Source organism: Dendrobates tinctorius, unplaced genomic scaffold (assembly GCF_039654945.1).
Source record: "Dendrobates tinctorius isolate UK_male_01 unplaced genomic scaffold, ASM3965494v1 ptg000016l, whole genome shotgun sequence".
In the NCBI taxonomy this organism is placed as follows: domain Eukaryota; kingdom Metazoa; phylum Chordata; class Amphibia; order Anura; family Dendrobatidae; genus Dendrobates; species Dendrobates tinctorius.
In genome coordinates this window covers 21,254,425-21,274,998 of record NW_027361684.1, presented here as the reverse complement: position 1 = coordinate 21,274,998, position 20,574 = coordinate 21,254,425, and the positions used below count along the sequence as shown (strand labels likewise).

Sequence of the window (20,574 nt, the reverse complement as noted above, 5' to 3'; positions counted from 1 at the left end):
CTGTTAGGAATAATCTTTTTTTTTTTACTCAACTATGTTGGTTTTCGAAGCTTTGTTTATTTACAGCCTGAGAGTCTGTTTTTTTTGTATCATTTATAGGAATAAAATCAAAAAGCGTAGATTAGGATGTTACTGTATGTTATCAGTATGAATATATTTGTTTATCTATTTGTTTACACTTTATATCTGGCAGCTATTATCTATTTATTCTCACTTCTATACCTGTGGTCCTTTTATATACATGGCCAATTGTGATGGTTTTTACTATTGCTGATTCCCTTGTTTATATATTGATATACTATATACTATTTTTATATTTAAAAAAAATTGTTTGCAATAATAACATTTATATATTTTATCTACTGCTCCTTAGTCCCATCTTTTTTTGGGTTTTTGCTGTATCCTTATGGACGAGCTTTTACGCATTTAGCCTTGTTTTTGGGACTACTAATTATTACTTACTGGAATTTCTCCCTTCTTCAAGATTTGGCTGAAAATAATGAATCAAGTTTTTGCTTTTAGCCAACAAGGCTTAAATACTCAATAAAGTCAATACTCAAACTGAAATTGCGGATGAAATTTAAGATTAATTCTACTATTCTTATAACAACCGACCGCTTTCTGTATACTGGAAGAAAAAAAGTAATTTATGATGGTTACATTTTTCACTTTCTATAGATTTTTCATATATGACACATGATAAAAAACTACTGTCTACAACAAAAACCAAGATTTTATGAGCAAAATTCTTTTCTCTTATGAAATAACTATTGATCATCTACCAGATATTTCATAAATCATTCAGGATCTCTGTAAAGTCACGGACACTATTATTGGTTTCAGCAGCACGATTTCTCCTTTTTATAATGTACAATTTTTGACAAGTTGTTTGTTCTACAGAAAACACTCTAAGTACACAGAGACATTGGCCCCAATCCATCAGTGTCTATGGGCCTTTTTTCTAGAGTAAAAACTGTTTTAATGGTGAATTTTTTGCTTGCGCCTTTTTTCATTATGTAATTTCTGTCTTTTTTTTAACTTAACTTTACTTGGTTTTATCTGTTGTTGTTTTTTATTATTATTATCTGACATTCTGGATATGAATTTTGGTAATCCAGTTATTTTGCCTGATTTATCATTTGTGACTTTTCGAGATGGCGCAAAATGTTTGCGCAACTGTACTCATGTATCCTACTAGAGAATAAAGTCTCACTAATATAACAGGAGCAAATAAAGTGTAAGACAAAAAAAACAACTTTAATTTTGCTCTAATATATCAACTGATGTGTGCCATTTTGAAGAATTTGTCAAAAAAATAACAACGTAGACCACAAGGAAAAAAATGTTACTTATAAAAAAAAACCCCGCAAATGATGAATTAGCCTCAAAGGTTTATTTTTAATGTCCATTAGGAATAATCAAGGTTGTCTTTGCTGCTAAGAGCAGGAAGTTTACCTATGATAATTTGATTGGGTTACACTCTTAATTTGTGCTCTTACAGATGATATTTTATACCATACTTTAAAATAGGCCATATAATTTATATATTTCTTATAACTTGTAAATAATGTGCCCATCTAATGTCACCACAGTTTCAGGTTCTTTAACCCCTTTAACATATACATGGCATGTCAAGTTCCCGACTTTGATGCGGGCTTTGATGCTGATCCCGCATCTTTCCCCACATATGGCGACTGATTTAATCAGTGGAGCTCCCACCCGCGGCTGTTACCCATTCATATCCATGTGTCAATCTCTAAAAAATGGAATTTAACACGTGCCAGTCAATGATGCTCCTGTCACATGATCGTGGGGTGCCCATGGGGTTTTATGACAGCAAGGGTTCTAAAGAAGATCCTTGTGTCTGTCATTACGATACTCCTGTGAATGCCGTCTTATGGCCAGCGTTCATAGGATCATGATTCCCCCTATACATAGCAGTGCTGATGAACACAGCATCAAATATCCTAAGGGGACTATTAATGTAAGTAAAAAGTTAAAAAAAAGTTTAAAAAAAATGAAAAAAATTTGAATTGACAAGTTCAAATCACCCTCATTTTGCCCCACTGAAAATAAAACAATAAAAAAATATACATGTTTGGTATCGCTGCATTCAGAATTGTCTGATCTATTAAAATATCAAATAAATTAATCCAGTCAGTAAACTAAGTAACGAAAAAAAAAATCGAAACACCAGTTATACTTTTTTGGCAGCTGCAACATTGCAATAAAATGCAAAAACAAGCGATCAAAACATCGTATCTACCCCAAAATGGTATCAATAAAAAGTCAGCTCAGAGTGCAAAAAATAAGCCACGGACCAGCCCAAGATTCCAAAACGTTACCGGTCTCAGGAAATGACTACAAACGCAAAAACTTTTTTTCTTTTTTCATACAAATATCAGAATTTTTTTCACCACTTATGTAAAAAAGCCAAGTGAGCGGAGATAAACTTTGCAGCCTTAACACACTTTGGCCCCGATTCATCAAAATCGATGTTTTTCTTACCAGTCTTGATTAGAGGATGGGGTGGTGTCCCGAGCGCATTTTAATAATCAACTGAGGCATAAAGTAGCATGCGCCTCACCACAAATCTTACTGCAGTGGGGACTGAATCGGGATTTGTGCATAAGGAACACAAAGGCTCGTCACGAAGTTGATGATCAGGGTTCACCATGCCCCATCTCGCTCCTGTTCCAGCTCCACCTGCTTTGTCAGAGCTGTGAGACAATGGCGTGAAAAGTTTTGTGACTTTTCAAAGCTTTATATGCCAGTTTCCTGATGCAAAAGCTTTGATGAATTGAGGCCTTAGGCTCATGGCATGCACAGGGAATTAGAAAGGATTAAAGGATCCTTTTGAAATGGATTTGTAAAAAAACCCACCAACCTCAATAGGGCCATGTGATTTATTCCATGATGTATATGGAGGTATACATGTATAGTTAGGGATGTCGCTAAGCCCATTCAAATAGCTAATTAAAGGGGGTACTGAGAATCTGACTCCTAGTTTTATATTGGTGGGACATACTAAGGATAGACCATCAATATTGTGGACTCAGAAAATTTTCCAATGCCAGGCAATCTGTGTCTTCAGGCTCATGAGTCATGATAATACAATAACACTAAAAATATATTACAACCACATATTTGAAGGGAATTTGTGACCAGGTTTTGGCCATGTAATCTGAGAACCACATAATGTAGAGGCAGATCCCATGATTCCAGCGATGTGTCACTTATTGGGCTTCTTGCTGTAGTTTTGGTAAAATCACTGTTTTATTAGCATACGATTATCTATCACTAGAGGACTAGTAAATCTGCTGCCATGTAGTCCTCTATGTTCAAGAGTTTTGTATAATCCTGCCCACACCACTGATTGGCAGCTTTCTGTGCATAGAAAGCTGCCAATCAGTGATGTAGGCGGAGTATACAGAGCTCAGCATTCAGAGTACTGATAACTCTGCAGCACATTTCTGGAATCCGGTTTCTCTGCCACTGTATCAGGTTAGTCTCGAATTAAGTAACAACTACTTATATTTTCATGTTTCTTTTCACTTTAGTTAAAAATAGTTAATTACAATCAAAACATTAAAAAAAGGAGCCCATTGTTGCTATGGTTAACTACTTTTTCATTCCTTGTTTTATCTTGTTAGATCTCAGCTTGAGCTGGATTTACACTGGCTGATTATCCTCAACAAGCGTTCATAGGAATGTGTAAACAGGTTAAAACGCTCGTTCGTCGGGTGAAATGACATTTAATCATCACTCTCTGTGACACGTCGTCCCGTGCAACAGGACGTACTGCTGAGAGCAATGACAGTATATGGGCACAGAAGGATCTATTACAAATCATTCTGTGCACGGAGGAAATTCAGACTGCCTGTCTAAAATCAGCAAACAACTAGCTAATCAGTGGTCATTTAATGCAACGAGTCAGATTGTGTAAACCCGCCGTTAGCGGTATTAGACAATAAGTATCAATTATAAAGTGATTAATGATCACAAAGAATGTCAATATACTTTTGCACTTGTCCAATTTCTGTGATAACAGAATAGTGAATACTGGTGTGACAAATCATTCTTACCATCCAGTCCAGGTAATACGGTCCTTCTCATAGCCAATACCAAGCCCAGTGGAGAACCGAACAGGAAAAAGTCTGACACCTCAAAGTCGAAACGGCCTAGGCTTTCTTCACAAAGATTGGAGCTACCACTTCTGGGAAAGTCCATATCATCCTTCAGGACACTCGAATGAATGCTTGGAAAAAAGGAAAATAGTAATAGAAAAAAATGATCATCTGATAATTAATGTCTCAGTCAACTAAGAACCGGAAGTGTGACTTCAATTTGGAGTTGCATAAAGGGTGTGTGGTAAGTTATCACCTAACCATAGGATAGGGTATAACTTATCTGAATGCTGAGGATCACAGTGGTCAGACCCCTAGCGATCTCATGAAGATCCCCATCTTAACAGATCATAGGTCCAACATGTGGATCTGCTCCATAACTTAACTGACTGCTGAGGATCACAGTGGTCAGACCCCTAGCAATCCCAAGAAGATTTCCATCTCAACAGGTCATAAGCCACTCGATTCATTCTTTATGGTAATGCTAGAGCGTTACGCTTGGCTGTTTCACAGTTGTCCCATAAAGACTGGCACGGAGATACACATGCTCAACCTCCCCTTCATTCAGATGGGCTCTTCAGAAGAATCGAATCGCTTGAGGTCCCAACGGTCGGATCCCCAGCGATCATTAATTAACCTCCTATGCATAAATAGCTGATGACTTATCAACTTTGTACAAATTGTTTAAATATTAGGAGCAAAAAAAATATAAATAATATACACGGTGGCTCAGTGGTTAGCACTGCAGCCTTGCAGCGCTGGGGTCCTGGGTTCGAATCCCACCAAGGACAACATCTGCAAGGAGTTTGTATGTTCTCTCCGTGTTTGCGTGGGTTTCCTCCGGGCACTCCGGTTTCCTCCCACACTCCAAAGACATACTGATAGGGAATTTAGATTGTGAGCCCCATCGGGGACAGTGATGAAAATGTGTGCAAACTGTAAAGCGCTGCGGAATATGTTAGCGCTATATAAAAATAAAGATTATTATTATTAAAAAAATAAAGATTATTATTATTATAAATAACACTAAAATCATTGGTATAAGTTGTAAGAGAAAGAAAGTCGAGCTTTGAGGAAATGTAATTCTTACTTGCTCCTCATACAGAAGTCATATGGCTACACGATAATATAGCCTCGGCTGGTAGTCCATTTACAGAACACAAGGAGTCAGAGAAGTAACTTGAATCTCATAGGCCTCAATGATAAATCTGTAATACAGACTCTCACATACCATATACCATTTCTAATACTGGTGGTATCATGTGAGGCTTAGGGGTCTTTGGCCCCGAAAAACACCAGAATCCTTGTTTGACTGCCGCTTCAGAATTCCCTATTGCAACGTCCCTGCTCGTAGTATGAAAGGACCTTGAGCCCTGTAGGAGGATTTCCCTCCAGCTCTGCAGGCTAAGATGAGACTTGATCTCACTTGCAAGGTAACGATATTAACAATATTGTTATATTAGGAAACACATAAGATACAGAGACCTGATGTAAAGATATCTCCGTTCACGCAATAATTGTGTTATGCGGTAACAGCCGGCAGGACACTGACCATTCTGTAAGAACAAGTATTTACCTGGACAGGAACGCATGGTGTTGTGTGATGGTATCACAGTCATAGGTGGAAGAATCGCTCTGTTTCCTCAGTAAAGGCGGCCGGGGTTCTGCAATATCCAAAACTCCTGAGATGTCAATATTGCTTTTGCTGAGCCGCTTAGTACCTCGCAAGTTAATGCTGTTCTCACTTGAAAGGATAGGATTCTCCTAATGGAATGGTAGAAAGAGAAGAACATAACAGCAGAGCCCTTGTTAACTAAGGCAGTCATTACGTTATCGCTAGATGCAGTCATAAAATGCAGCATTAAAGGGAACCTGTCATTGTATGGCGTGCAGAATTATTAGGCCTGACGAGATGTGAGCGACTCTTCACAGACCAGATGGATAAGCCCGTGACTGGATCAGTCACGGACACAGACCACGACTTCGCCAGCAGGGTGGAGGAGGGGCACTCCTATGTGTTGGTATGAGCTAGTTGGACCTTTTTGGGATTTTTAGAAGACACTTTCTTCAAGCAGAGGTACAGGTAAAAGACGTCATCTTTCAAGAAAATTGTGGTATTTATGCAGGACAATGCTCCATCACTGCATCAAGGTCTCCACTGCTCGGCTGCCAGTAAAAGCCTTAAAGGGAACCTGTCAGATTATATGGTATTGGCAGCATGTATCAGCTGACAGGTTCCCTTTAAAGATGAAAGAATAATGACATGGCTCCTTCCTCACCCGACCAAAAACCTATTGAGAACTGGTGGACCCCAGATAAAGAAACTGATAAAGCCCACGGATGGAGCTTATGTTACTGAATTGAAGGGCGGCTATATTGATCACTGATATTTTTTTACGGAAATGACAGAAATATTTTTGTAGATTTTGATCCATTTGGTTTTTATTCTCTTTAACAGATGAAAATAAACAAACTACGACTACATCTGAGTGTCCGCTTCCTGTAGACAGATGTACACTCATGTTCGCTCTGCCGTCACCATTATATTCTATTGTCCCGTAGGCACATGCGTCCAGACTCCGTTTTGCGGGGGATTTTGGATGTACGCCCCGACGGGGATGCAGAACACAATGTGAAAGCACCCTAAAAAATGTAATCTATCTTAGTAGAGGAATCCGCTTCTTTCTCCATCAGGACTGATCAATCATTCTCAAAATTATCAATTCAAGGGCAAATCTGTCTTCAGTGACGCGAGGTTTTACCCATGAATTGAAAGTAAAAGAGCATTTCAGGAGGAGAAAGAAGCAGATTTATCTGATAAGAAATATTATAAAGTTGCTTATTTTCATCTATATTATTGATTTATGAAAAAAAAAGAAAAAAAAAATGATGATCACTCGAAGTCTAATAAATATCCGTTAGATCTCCCGGTAAATCACCCAGGCCCAGGCTCAGCTTACACTTAGTGGATTTGAAGCTTCCTGCGCAATGAGACTGATAAACATCTTCTCCATCACTCAGGTGATATCAGGTAGTAGATTTACAGAGCGTAAGTACAAGGTCATGTTATGTATTAAAATAGAATTGTACCATTTGGGAATTGTACTCCTGGAAACGTAATATTCCTTATGTCTGTGTCTCATTCAGCATTTACACACTATTCCTGGGTGAGGTATAGTCCCAATAGGAGTTTATTCATCTCTGCAAATTATGTATTATTTGCAGTATCTAACTTAGATGCCAAGGACCCAACAGTAATATTGACTCTGGAGGCTACTGCTCAGCTACATGCAGATAATACATTACCCTCATTCACAAATTTATAGAATAATAAACCAAGTAGTTTATTTAAATGAATAATGAGCATCTGCTTTTGTACAGTGAATGAAGTGTATTGTGCCAAGTACTGACCATATAGTGGCGAGTCCCCTGGTGAGAATTCACAGGGGCCCACCAGGGAATTCCCCGGTTCTCCTATGGGCCAGTCTGAGCCTGATTATGTGCATAGGATTTTGGCACTATGTGTCAGAAAAAAATATCGAAGGAAATTAAAAAAAAAAAAAAATATCTATTCAAAAGGAGGTCCTTCTAAATTGCAAAGGAAAATAAGTTATGCTTATATATGTTTGAGGGACTTGCTTAGCACCAACAGCATAAACTGTTAGGACTAGGTTCATACTTTGATTGAGCCTCTGATATTTTCCTTGTTTAGATGACAGCCACCCTAATAAAAACCAAACAAACCCCATTATAATCATTGGGGTCTGTCTGGTGCTGTTTGTCACGTGATGTACCCCTTTTTTTTTCAAGAAAGCCAGGTCTCTGAACGCTAGTGTGAACCCACCCTAATTCCCAGTCCAGTCAAGGTGTACAGAATGGATGGTGGCTCACTTCTAGATCACAGGGGGCATTCCTGAGCATGGCAGATCCCAGTCCCGGCCATTTTCGTAGCTGGGGTGTTATGCATCATACACTCCCAGCGAAGAAAATTGTTCATTGTGACCACTGCTCTTGCAACGCTGTGATGTTGGGTTTGTGACATTGCAGCGTCGCAATCGTCAGCGGTATCATTCAGTGTGAAGGGACCTTAAGGACTTACTAGTCCACTAATTGTACAATTTTATTGAGTAAATAGGGACCACTGCACTGCTATAAGAAATGTATGTGACAAGGTTCCCTGATTTCTGTAACAAATGTTAGTGGCCTGATTAATGAAAATTGCCTCAGAGTAAAGGGCCCATTACACACAGCGATCTCGCTGGCGAGATCGCTGATTTTGTGACACATCAGCGATCTCTCCAGCGAGATCGCTGTGTGTGACATCTAGCAGCGATCGCCCCCCCCCACAGGGTATCGCTGATCGTGCTGGATTGTCCTGGCCCGTTTTTTCATCGCTGGTCTCCCGCTGGCCAGTGCGCATCGTTGCGTGTGGCAGCAGGAGCCAGCGATGAGCGACGCTGCACGCTGGTTACCAATGTAAACATCGGGTTTCTAAGGGCCACGGAGTAGATAGCAGAGCTACGCCGGTCTGTCTGCGCCGCTCTGCCTCCACCTCCCACCCTGCCTGCAGTGCACGCTGGTATCTAGGGTAAACATCAGGTTTCTAAGGGACCCGCGGCCCTTAGAAACCCGTTATTTACATTGGTAACCAGCGTGCTCGCTGGTCCTGATCGCTGGAGGGGCTGTCTATGTGACAGCTCACCAGCGATCAGCTAACAATGTCCCAGCGATCCCATCCACGGCGGATCGTTGGTGTTATCGCTGGGACATCGTTATGTGTAACGGTACCCTTAAACCATTTTGGTTGTCCATAGCAACCAGAGGTCAGCTTTCATATTTGAAACTGCTGAGGTAAAATGAAAGCTGACCTCTGATTGGTTGTCGGGGCAACTAGAGCAGTCTGTCAGGCAGTTTCACTGTGTGAGGCCTGCGCTTCCTAATCTGCTAGTCACCTTCTAATTTCCGTGTTCGGTGAATAACAAAGCAGAATTTCTGAAGGAATTTCCACTGAGGTAAATCTGCCCCCTAAGGGTGTATTCACATGTGTGAGAGGAGCAGTTAACAAATCACTGCCATTTTTTTCTCATAGCAAATTTTGCCATACAGTATTGATTGCCCCGACAACCAATCAGAGGTCAGCTTTCATTTTACCTCAGCAGTTTCAAATATGAAAGCTGACCTCTGGTTGCTATGGACAACCAAAATGGTTTTACTCTGAGGCAATTTTCATTAATCAGGCCACTAACATTTGTTATAGAAATCAGGCAACCGTCACATACATTTCTTATAGCAGTGCAGTGGTCCCTATCTAATATATAAAGCTCAATGTGTGTATGTATGTATGTGTGTGTGTGTATGTCTGGGATTGGCATCCGCACCGTCACAGCTACAGCCACAAAATTTGGCACAGTCACACGTCTGGACCCCGAGAGCGTCACAGGCTATGTTGTGAGGTGAAATTTTAACCCCGCGCGTTCCAATTCACCAAACAATTTTGCACCTATCTACATAATGGGGAAAAAGTGAAAGGAAAAGTGTTGGAGGCAAATTGACAGCTGCCAGATGTGAACAAGGGGGACTTAAAGAATGAGAGCGATGGCGCCAAAGAGTATATACCGTACAGTTGCTAAGGTGGGGCCCTGACATGGGATACTCACCACACACGGGGATATGAACACACACACAAAATGCGCCACATACTACCACATGCTTCACCACATATACCACCCTCAGCACACATTTCACCACACATACACCAACCTCGCCACATAAAAGTCGAAACACAAAAGTCGCCACTCAAAACTCGCCACGCTGTCCCAGAGCTGTTTAAAAGATGAAAAATGAGCTGTGATTGGTTGCTATCAGCAACAGTTTTCTTTGTAGACAGTTGTGGTAACTGAGGCCTATTATTCTTATCATTTCTATGGTGTTATCGTCCTTCTGTAAAGCTGGAAATAACACAATCTATTACCGTGCCATCACAGACCACCCTCTGACACAGACTGCAGGGGGAGAACAGTATAACACAGGATAGGATTAGATACACGGCTCAGCAGTCAGTATCACACAGGATAGCATTAGATACACAGCTCAGCAGGCAGTATCACACAGGAGAGGATTAGATACACAGCTCAGCAGTCAGTATCACACAGGATAGGATTATATACACCGCTCAGCAGTCAGTATCACACAGGATAGGATTAGATACACAGCTCAGCAGGCAGTATCACACAGGAGAGGATTAGATACACAGCTCAGCAGTCAGTATCACACAGGATAGGATTATATACACGGCTCAGCAGACTGTATCACACAGGATAGGATTAGATACACAGCTCAGCAGTCAGTATCACACAGGATAGGAATAGATACACGGCTCAGCAGTCAGTATCACACAGGATAGGATTAGATACACGGCTCAGCAGTCAGTATCACACAGGATAGGATTAGATACACGGCTCAGCAGTCAGTATCACACAGGATAGGATTAGATACACAGCTCAGCAGTCAGTATCACACAGGAGAGGATTAGACACATGGCTCAGCAGGCAGTATCACACAGGATAGGATTAGATACACAGCTCAGCAGTCACTATCACACAGGATAGGAATAGATACACGGCTCAGCAGACAGTATCACACAGGATAGGAATAGATACGCAGCTCAGCACACAGTATCACACAGAATAGTATTAGATACACGGCTCAGCAGACAGTATCACACAGGATAGGATTAGATGCACGGTTTTTATGTGAAATATAATCATTATAATTTGTTATAACTAACCACAGTTGGTTACTATGCCCAGGCAACGCCGAGCTCTTCAGCTAGTTTACTCAATAAAATTGTACAATTAGTGGACTAGTAAGTCCTTAAGGTCCCTTCACACTGAATGATACTGCTGACGATTGCAACGCTGCAACGTCGCAAACCCAACATTGCAGTGTTGCAAGCGCAGCGGTCACAATGAACAATTTTCTTCGCTGAGAGTGTATGATGCATGACACCCCAGCAATGAAAACTGCTGGAACTGGGATCTGCCATGCTCAGGAATGCCCCCTGCGATGTTGTATCCCACTGTCACACGCAGCAATTGCCGCCATCACAGCAGGGTATTGCTGAAACGTCATGGATCGGATGCTCGTTCTGTGTGATGGGGACCTTAGTAATGATAGCAACTATTTAATTGCAGCTGTACCCCTGAAAAATAAAAATGGACAAAAGCGCATATCGCGTTTTCATGGAAATATTTTGTGGACATTCTTGTGCGAATCGTCTTAGGTTGATAAAAGCCAGAGCGACTGGCATAGTACTGCCCCTCACAAGCCACTTTGGCATGGTGTGGCCCCTCAACAGCCACTATGATGTCGGGGCCTTTCAGGGGCCAGTCTGGCATGCGAGACCTCTCAGGGGCCACTTTAGTATGTGAAGCCCAAGACCCACTTTGTTGTGCGGGCCCCCTCAGGAGCCAGTCTGTTTCCCAGGGCCCCTCAGAAACCACTTTGGTGCCAATGAACCTCAGGAGCAAGTCTGGTATGCAGGGCCCTGCCCCTGGGTAGCTATTTTGGCCCCTTGGTAGCCACTTTGGCCACTTGGTAGCCACTTTGGCACATTCGGCACCTCGGTAGCCACTTTGCCCACTTGGTAGCCACTTTGGCACATTCGGCTCCTCTGTAGCCACTTTGGCCACTTGGTAGCCACTTTGGCACATTTGGCACCTCGGTAGCCACTTTGTCTGCTTGGTAGCCACTTTGGCACATTCGGCACCTCGGTAGCCACTTTGCCCACTTGGTAGCCACTTTGGCACATTCGGCACCTTGGTAGCCACTTTGGCCACTTGGTAGACACTTTAGCACATTCGGCACCTCTGTAGCCACTTTGGCCACTTGGTAGCCACTTTGACACATTCGGCACCTCAGAAGCCATTTTGGCCAATTGGTAGCCACTTTGGTACATTCGACACCTCGGTAGCCACTTTGGCACATTCGGCACCTCGGTAGCCAATTTGGTAAATTGGTAGCCACTTTGGCGCATTCAGCACTTTGGTAGCCACTTTGGCACATTCGGCACCTTGGTAGCCACTTTGGCCACTTTGTAGCCACTTTGGCACATTCGGCACCTCAATAGCCACTTTGGCCACTTGGTAGCCACTTTGGCACATTCGGCACCTTGGTAGCCACTTTTGCCACTTGGTAGCCACTTTGGCCACTTGGTAGCCACTTTGGCACATTCGGCACCTCGGTAGCCACTTTTGCCACTTGGTAGCCACTTTGGCCACTTGGTAGCCACTTTGGCACATTCGGCACCTTGGTAGCCACTTTGGCCACTTGATAGCTACTTTGGCACATTCGGCACCTCGGTAGCCACTTTTGCCATGTTGACACATGCGGCCACTTTGTGTCGGGGGCCACTTTGGCGCTCCGGACCCCTCAGGAGCCACTTCGGCACACTGGACTTGTAAAGCCACTTTGGCGTCCGACTGCAGTGATGGCGAACCTTGGCACTCCAGCTGTTGGAGAACTACAACTCCCAGCATGCCTCAACTGCTGCAGGTTGCAAGGGCATGCTGGGAGTTGTAGTTTTACAACAGCTGGAGTGCCAAGGGTAGCCATCACTGGGTGGCCGATTTTGTGGCCGGGGCCCCTCAGGGTCTGATTTTGTGGTTGGGGCCCCTCAGGGTCCAATTTTGTTGGTGGCGCCCCTCAGGGTCCGATTTTGTTGGTGGGGCCCCTCAGGGTCCGATTTTGTGGCCGGGGCCCCTCAGGGTCCAATTTGGTGGGCGGAGCCCCTCAGGGTCCGATATGATGGGCGGGGCCACTCTGGGTCCGATTTGGTGGACGGGGCCCCTCATCGTCCGATTTGGTGGGCGGAGCCACTCTGGGTCCGATTTGGTGAGCGGGGCCACTCTGGGTCAGATTTGGAGGCCATGGTGGCTCAGCCTCCGATTTGTAGGCCAGGGTCGATCAGCCTCCGATTTGGAGGCCGGGGTGGCTCAGCCTCCGATTTGGAGCCTGGGGTCATTCAGCTTTCGATTTGGCGCGCCGGCCCTTTAAGACTCATTTCGGTGTGCCGGCCCTTTAAGAATCACTTTGGCACATCAGCCCTTTAAGAGCCAGTTTGGCGCACTGGGCTTCTAAATCCACTTTGGCGCACATTCGCTCTCAGGGGCATGCGTCATGTGATGAAGCTAGATTTGCATTTGTGCTGTGGGTTTCGCTTTAAGAGCTGATATTATCTGCCAAAAACTCTGTCCTGGGGGGGTCATGTGAAGTTTGTAGGCGTTGGCATAGTAACTGGGTGTGCTTGCGCATATCAATGAGCTTAACTGCCATTTCAATCGCCTCAGGGCATGTTTTCCCTATGGCAACATTTTCCCATTGAAATGCATTGAGGAAAATGTTTTTTCAAACGCAAATTGCGCAAAAACTACAAATCCGATCGACACGAAAATTATTTAGTACACCACTCGTGGACGCTGGCTTCGAAACGACACCTCAACGGAGTCTGTGCGTGTAGCGGTTCGGGCCGCATTAATTGCGGAAAATTAACTGAATAATAATAATAAGAAGAAGCAGAAAAAGAAGAAGTTAGCAGCGTTCGGATTACAAGATTGTGGTTTTTTCAAAAGCACTATAATAATGTTAAGATATAGGAAATCGGATTACAATATGTTGCTTGAACCTAGAGGTTCAAGTACCATAGAAATGCAAGCGACTAGAATTGAGAAAAAAAGATTTGCAGGCCCGATGGCTGCACAAAACATCGGGAGAAATGCTGCAATGATCATGGCATGCCAGGCTTATGACTCTAGGGAAGCTGGCAAAAGTAGGAGAAGATTTTCACGTTCCTGCAAATATTTTTACTCAACTCTATAAGCTGTCTTCCAATGCAAAAAAAACACTTGTATATCCTAAAATTTTACATGTCTTCTAATCAAGGCAGAAAAATACCTATTTTTCAAAGCCAAACATTAGATTTTCAGAAGTTAGAGTATTTTAGCTAAATGAACCAAATGTCACTCTAGAGTCCTTATATTGGAGATTATTGTGCTGCTTTAGCGTAAATGTTAATAAAACGTTAATAAAATAGATTCTATGCATACAATTCAACATAGGGTTAAACAGTTTGGTTAGCAGATTTTTTTTTACATATAGATGCAGACACATACAGTATAAGAATTTTATTTCACTAATGGCAGTATCAGGTGTAACCACTAGATGGCGAACACACCACTGTCCTAGTTACACTGCATGACAATTGATTTGCATAGAAAGAAAAGTCTAGACTTCTTTTTTATACTATAACAAATCTCTCCACAGCATAAAATTATAAACTTTATTTATAAACTGCTTCACTAATGATCATAGAATTATTCTTCTACACAAGCTTGCTTACTTATTAGGATCAGTGATATACATGTATAGAAACAGCCTACAGAATTATAGATTACATTTAGAATTACATTTAGAAGGTACTGACATACACAGTTGAAGATTAAGGCATTTACAAACATTTTCTAAAATATTTCTATATTTATTCCCCTAGTGAGATGGGGCTTTCTAAAATAGAGGAAAGAAACCGTATGGACAGCACATTGCATGTATCTGCTGAGAGGAATTTTATCATAATGTGAAATTATTGGACAGAGATCACTTTAAGGGGTTGTCCACTACTGGCACAACCCCTTATAGAGGGCCCCAAGCTAGTCACATCAGAAAACTTACAGGTGAATGTTTGTTCGGCCGAGAGTTATCCCTTCTAACGCCCCCATATATGGGGCTTATCTCACCTGAAACTAACTAATTCTTCTCAACTGACTGATCCTTCTCCTGAACTGCCTGATCCTTCTCCCCAGTTGCCTGAACCTTCTTTCCAACTGCCCAATCTTCCCCCCCAACTGCTCAATTTTTCTTCACAACTACATAATCCTTCACAACTGCTTGATTCTCCTGCAAAACTGCTTGACCTTTCAGCCCAACTGGCTGATCCTTCTCCCCACTTGTTCAATTTTTCTTCTCAACTGACTGATCTTTCTCCCCAATTGTCTGATCCTTCCTCCCCAACTGCCCAATTTTTATTCACAACTACATAATCCTTCTCTGCAACTGCTTGATTCTTCTGCAAAACTGCTTGACCTTTCTGCCCAACTGTCTGATCCGTCTCCCCAACTGCCCAATACTCCTCAACAACTGCCCAATTTATCTCCACAGCTAAATAATCCTTCTCCTTAATTGCTTGATCCTTCTGCCGAACTGACAGATTCTTGTTCCCAACTGACTGATCGTTCTTCCACCGTGCCTGATCTTTCTCACTTTTTGTCTGATCCTTCTCTCCAGCTGCCTGATTTTTCTCCCCAACTGACCAATTCTTCTCTCCAACTACTTGGTCCTTCTTCTCAACTGCCTGATCCTTGTCTCCTCAATAACATCTGTCACAGGAGAGTTGAGAGGTCCCCATGCACATCATATGGCTAGACCTTGCACTGAAATTAACAGATTGTCCAACTTTTGAATGTTTATAGAAGCTTTTAAGCAGTGAGGATACATTCCCTGTTAGTATCAATTACAATGCAATTCACTGTTTAGAATTTAGCGGAAACCAAATTCTTCCTTCATAAAAGCCAAAAGCAGTAAAATGCTGTGGAGATGGAATAATGGGACATTATTTCTTTATCAGATACAATGACAATGGCAGCAGCATTCCATTGGTTGGATATGCTTGCTGTAGAAGTTAACAAAAAAATGTCCAGAATACATGTAGGAGCTGGCACTTCAAATCAATAATGTAACCACAATTCTGATGACATCATCAAAAGAAACATGAAGAGATCCAGAAATGATAAAATATCAAATTTTTTATTAATGATTCAAAAAATGACATCAAAAGGAAGAGAAGAAATGTCTCATAAGAGACGCCACCAAATCAATTTAAATAATCAATCAGTAAAAATATATGAATATAACCAAGTATATCTACTGATGAGCAAGAGTATTGCATCTGTACAAACAGTAAGACCCAAATGGCACAAGCAGTCCCCAAGTGCTAAATGAGCAAAAAGAAGCTTAACAGTGAAGGGGGAAAGAATGTTGCCAAAGAATAGGGTATATGCGGTATAGATACCTGGAGATCAAGAGAGTGATGACTCCCCACCCCAACGCGCGTTTCACCGCTGGCTTCTTCCAGCAGCGGCTGTCCTGTATATTTGAGGAATAAGACTTTCTAGCCATATTTATCATCCTGGATGATTAGAAGTTATTCCATTTGCCCTAAAATCTTTAGGAGTTTCCCATTGTGTTTTTCTGCTTTTGGTTACCTCTTCTTCTCTTCCACTTTCCTGTCCACAGAGCTTTATAAGATTTGTAGACATATTTGAGATGTTTTTGTGAGTGAATGATTAGCGCAAAAGAATAAAAGTGAATGATATGTGAAGAAATAAGAATAGTTCTGTGATATATGATATATTCCAAAATTTCTTATCTTTATTTATACTGTGGATTTATGAAAAAAATAGAAGTGTAGTTGCTATTCAAATAAAACATAAATGTAAGTTCTAAACATAGCTCATTACCTAACATAACGTACTATGCAAGAAAATAATAATAACAGTATCTGCCTTGGGAAATACATCACATAAGAGGTCAGTGACCCTTTCAGCTAATGTATCCTACGAGGCTCAATTCTGGAGTGTGTAATGTATTGATAGCAGAAAATCATCTTGTTTTCTCTGAAATGTCTTAAAAGCCACCACTGACACAAGGTGAAGGTCTGGGTTTTGTAAATGAAGTATGGGTATTGTAGGCATATTGTGAGTTAAAACTGCAGGTTTAAGGAGCAAAAAAAACATGCAATAAATAAAAGTCCTGGTGCAAGTTCTGCTAAATGTATAAAAATTAATTTAAGCTGAATCCCATTTATCATTTTTAAGGAAATTGGATTGAAACGAAAATGGCTCCTGAAGGTTGAATAGTGAACATTAGGGGAAGGCATACCAAAGCTTTAACATATGCACCTGCACATTGCAGCCAAAGGGGTCCAAAATGATGGTGGTCCCACTTCAACTCTCTTGACATGTAAGGAGAAGCTATGACCCTTCTGATCCATATCTCACAATTACTAGTGGTCTTTCTACAGAATATTGACTTAGGTATCTAAGATTGCTATACACTGCTCATGCACAGGGAACTTCTGTGGCTTCAAGGTAAGGTCCTATGAGATGACAAGTTCTAGCTGTGACAACACCTATGTCTATCAGGTAAGATATGGTGACATCCCAAAGTTGTTTTCACCAAGTAAGCTGCTATGTTATCACTGTGGGTTTCAATAATGCAAGGTCCTGTGACTAAAGCCCCGGTTACACTAAACGATGTCCCAGCGATCCCACCAACGATCCGACATGATGGGATCGCTGGGACATCGTTAGGCTGATCGCTGGTGAGCTGTCCCATAGACAGCCCCAGCTATCAGGACCAGCGACGCTGGACGCTGGTTTCTAATGTAAACGTCGGGTATCCAGGAGCCGCCCGACTCCTGGATACCCGATGTTTACTTTGGAAACCAGCGTCGCTGGTCTCTCGCTGCTACACGCAGCGATGCGCGCTGGGCAGCGGGAGACCAGCGATCGAAAAACGGCCCTGGCCGCTCGAGCACAATCCGCGATAACCGGTAGGGGGGCTGGTCGCTGATCCCCGTCACACACAGAGATCTCGCTGGAGAGATCGCTGATGTGTCACAAAATCAGCGATCTCACTAGCGAGATCGCTTAGTGTGACGGGGCCTTAATACACTTGGTATTCTGAAAGGTGGGCTATTAGGACATCACACATTTTAGTTTGGTTGATGGCTGTGATATCACACTAAGGTTTCAATTAGGCACTATTCACACTGCATTTCTGCAGTGCACTAGGCAGTTTTGCCCAAATTCCCCTAGATTCAGCGAAACACCCGATGGTGCAGAGATTACAATGACATGAACAGAGTTCCGATAAACTCCATTTGTGCTTTTTTTTCCCAAAATGTACTTCGTTTCAAATGGGGACAGAAATGTAGCAGTCCCACTTCTTGAAAAAGCCAGTGGCGAAACGTATGCTGGAGTCTTGGGGCTTTTATTTGTGTGTTTGATATCTTTATGTATGGTATGTCGGTCATTGGATATATGCAATATGTTTGTATAATATTGATTATTTATTCTATAATTCACCTGGCAAGTATATTTTTACAATCTTCAATATGATACATTTTGCTATATCATTTAAATTCAAATTATTACTTTTAGAGAACACAACACTACTCTATTTATACAATACCAACTTCTGATATGTTTGTTTTGAACTTTCTTTTTTATACTGCTCCCCACTATTTTAATGTATGCATTTTAATAACTTTTTATGTATTAATAAAATTGTATTTTTAATATACATATATTTTCTCTTGTGTTTACTCACCCCCCTCTGTAATATTACCATATATCTATGTGCCCATTTAATAAGATTGACATTGTATGGATTGTGTGTATTACTGTAATACAATCCATGAATGTACTGCAGAACCGCAGTGTGAACATGCTCTTGAGGTGCACACTGAGAATGCCTCTAGCCTCTAAAAAAGAAAGTTTGGAACATTATTAATATATTGGTTTTGAAAGGTTCAGCAATAACATGAAAAATAGAAACAGCAGATAGTATAGAAGACATCTGAAGGGGTTACAGTTACTCTCTCGGCCCGATTTCACACCCTACTTACATGTGCATGTACCATATTTTTCGGACTATAAGACGCACTGGACCATAAGACGCACACAAAATTTTCAGAAGGAAAATAGGGAAAAAATAATGTGTCAAATGGGGGTCCTTCTTACAGCCCGAATTCAGCTTAGCAGGGAATGGATCTGCACAGGTGGAGGAGTGGTCACAGGGGTCGTTCGGTGGTCCAAGCTGGTGTGGTGGTCTCTGGGAAATCCCTTCTCAGGCTGGTGCGGTGGTGGTGCTGTGTGTTGCGGCGGTGCTCTGTGGGGTGACAATGCTCTGCGCTGAGGCGGCTGGGCTCTGTGCTGGGGCAGCGCCGCTCTGTGCTGGGGCAGTTGCAGCTCCACTCTGTGCTGGGGCAGGGGCAGCGCCGCTCCGTTCCAGGGGCAGGGGCCCTGGCAGCGCCGCTCTGTGCTGCATGGCAGGCCTCTGCCGGCATTTTGTCAAAGCTCCCGAGACAAGATCTCGGGACGAGATCTGTATTTGAGCATGCGCCGCCCCCGGCGGCCATATTCCCGGAGGCCACCGCACCGCATCACAGCGACGGACCTGCAGGACTTTCACAAAATGCCGGCGGAGGCCCATTGCACCACAGAGCCCTGCCACTGCAGCACCACAGAGCACCATCACACCACAGCCGCACCAGCCTGGGAAGGGAGGCTGCATTGGAACTGCCGCCACCGGGACCGCCTCCACCACCGGATTTGTAAGTATATTCTGACCATAAGATGCACCCCCATGTTCCCCCAAAATTTTTCGGGAAAAAAGTGCGTCTTATAGTCTGAAAAATATGGTAGCTCTTTCAAACATAAATTCAGCAATACCTTTACATGATCAGTCCATTCCTCCATTACTGATAAATCAGCATTTGAATTGATATGTAAATGGATTTGGTAGATCTTAAACCTCAGTCACTCCAGCTCTTTTCCCCACTGAGCGCTTCCTTCTCCTCCCGCGTGACTGATGGCTCTTTTCCCTGAAGTCACACAGCATAGAGTCTGTCAGTCAAGCAGGATGAGGCCGCGTTGGGCAAAGAATAGAGCTGGAGTGACAGAGGCATCAGATCTACCACAGCCATTTACATTTAAATTCAAGCATTGATTTGACAGTAAGAGAGGAAGGACTGTCCATGTAAAGATATTCCTGGCCTTGTCTTTGAGCTACATGCACATATAAATAGTTTTGGGGTTTTAAATCCTGCTGACCGATTCCCTTTAATAGTCTATATTTCAAAAATTATTATTAGTATGATTGTGTTCTTTTTTGTTGCTCATGAAGGGAAAATTGGGGATAAATACTGTATAACTGGATATCATTTAATTAGTAAATTCAAGTTTCTCATCTAGAATTTCAAAAGTAGTGCTGTATGATGTTTGGTAGCAGACTGCATATTGCACTAATTACAATAAGAGACAAAGTAGGAAGAGTTGGTATGAATTTGTTAAAGGGAATCTGTCAGCAGTTTCTTTTCTATGTAATTTGAAAACATGTGGTAGGGACTAAAACACAGACTTCAGCGATATATGTCATTTTTTTGCCTGTGTGCTCTTGTTTACTTATAGTAAAGGTTTTATAAAGGTTTTATCACATATACATTGTCACTGCCAGGACTGGACTAGTGCTTGATTGAGCAGTTATCCGACCACACAGCTCAATAAGCTGTCAATACACAATGTACACAGAAAGCTGTGGTGTGGGAAGGGTT

At 42.2% G+C, this 20,574-nt stretch overlaps 1 protein-coding gene across 1 annotated transcript in view; it reads right to left on the bottom strand.

Moving 5' to 3' along the window:
- PITPNM3 (PITPNM family member 3) overlaps window positions 1–20,574 on the bottom strand; it is a 793,680-nt gene that overhangs the window by 66,311 nt on the left and 706,795 nt on the right. The window contains exons 8-9 of the mRNA XM_073565568.1: window positions 5,704–5,891; window positions 4,086–4,258 (exon numbers count right to left, since the gene is read on the bottom strand). Of these exons, the coding sequence (XP_073421669.1) occupies window positions 4,086–4,258; window positions 5,704–5,891 (361 nt within the window). The remainder of the gene's footprint in view (window positions 1–4,085; window positions 4,259–5,703; window positions 5,892–20,574) is intronic.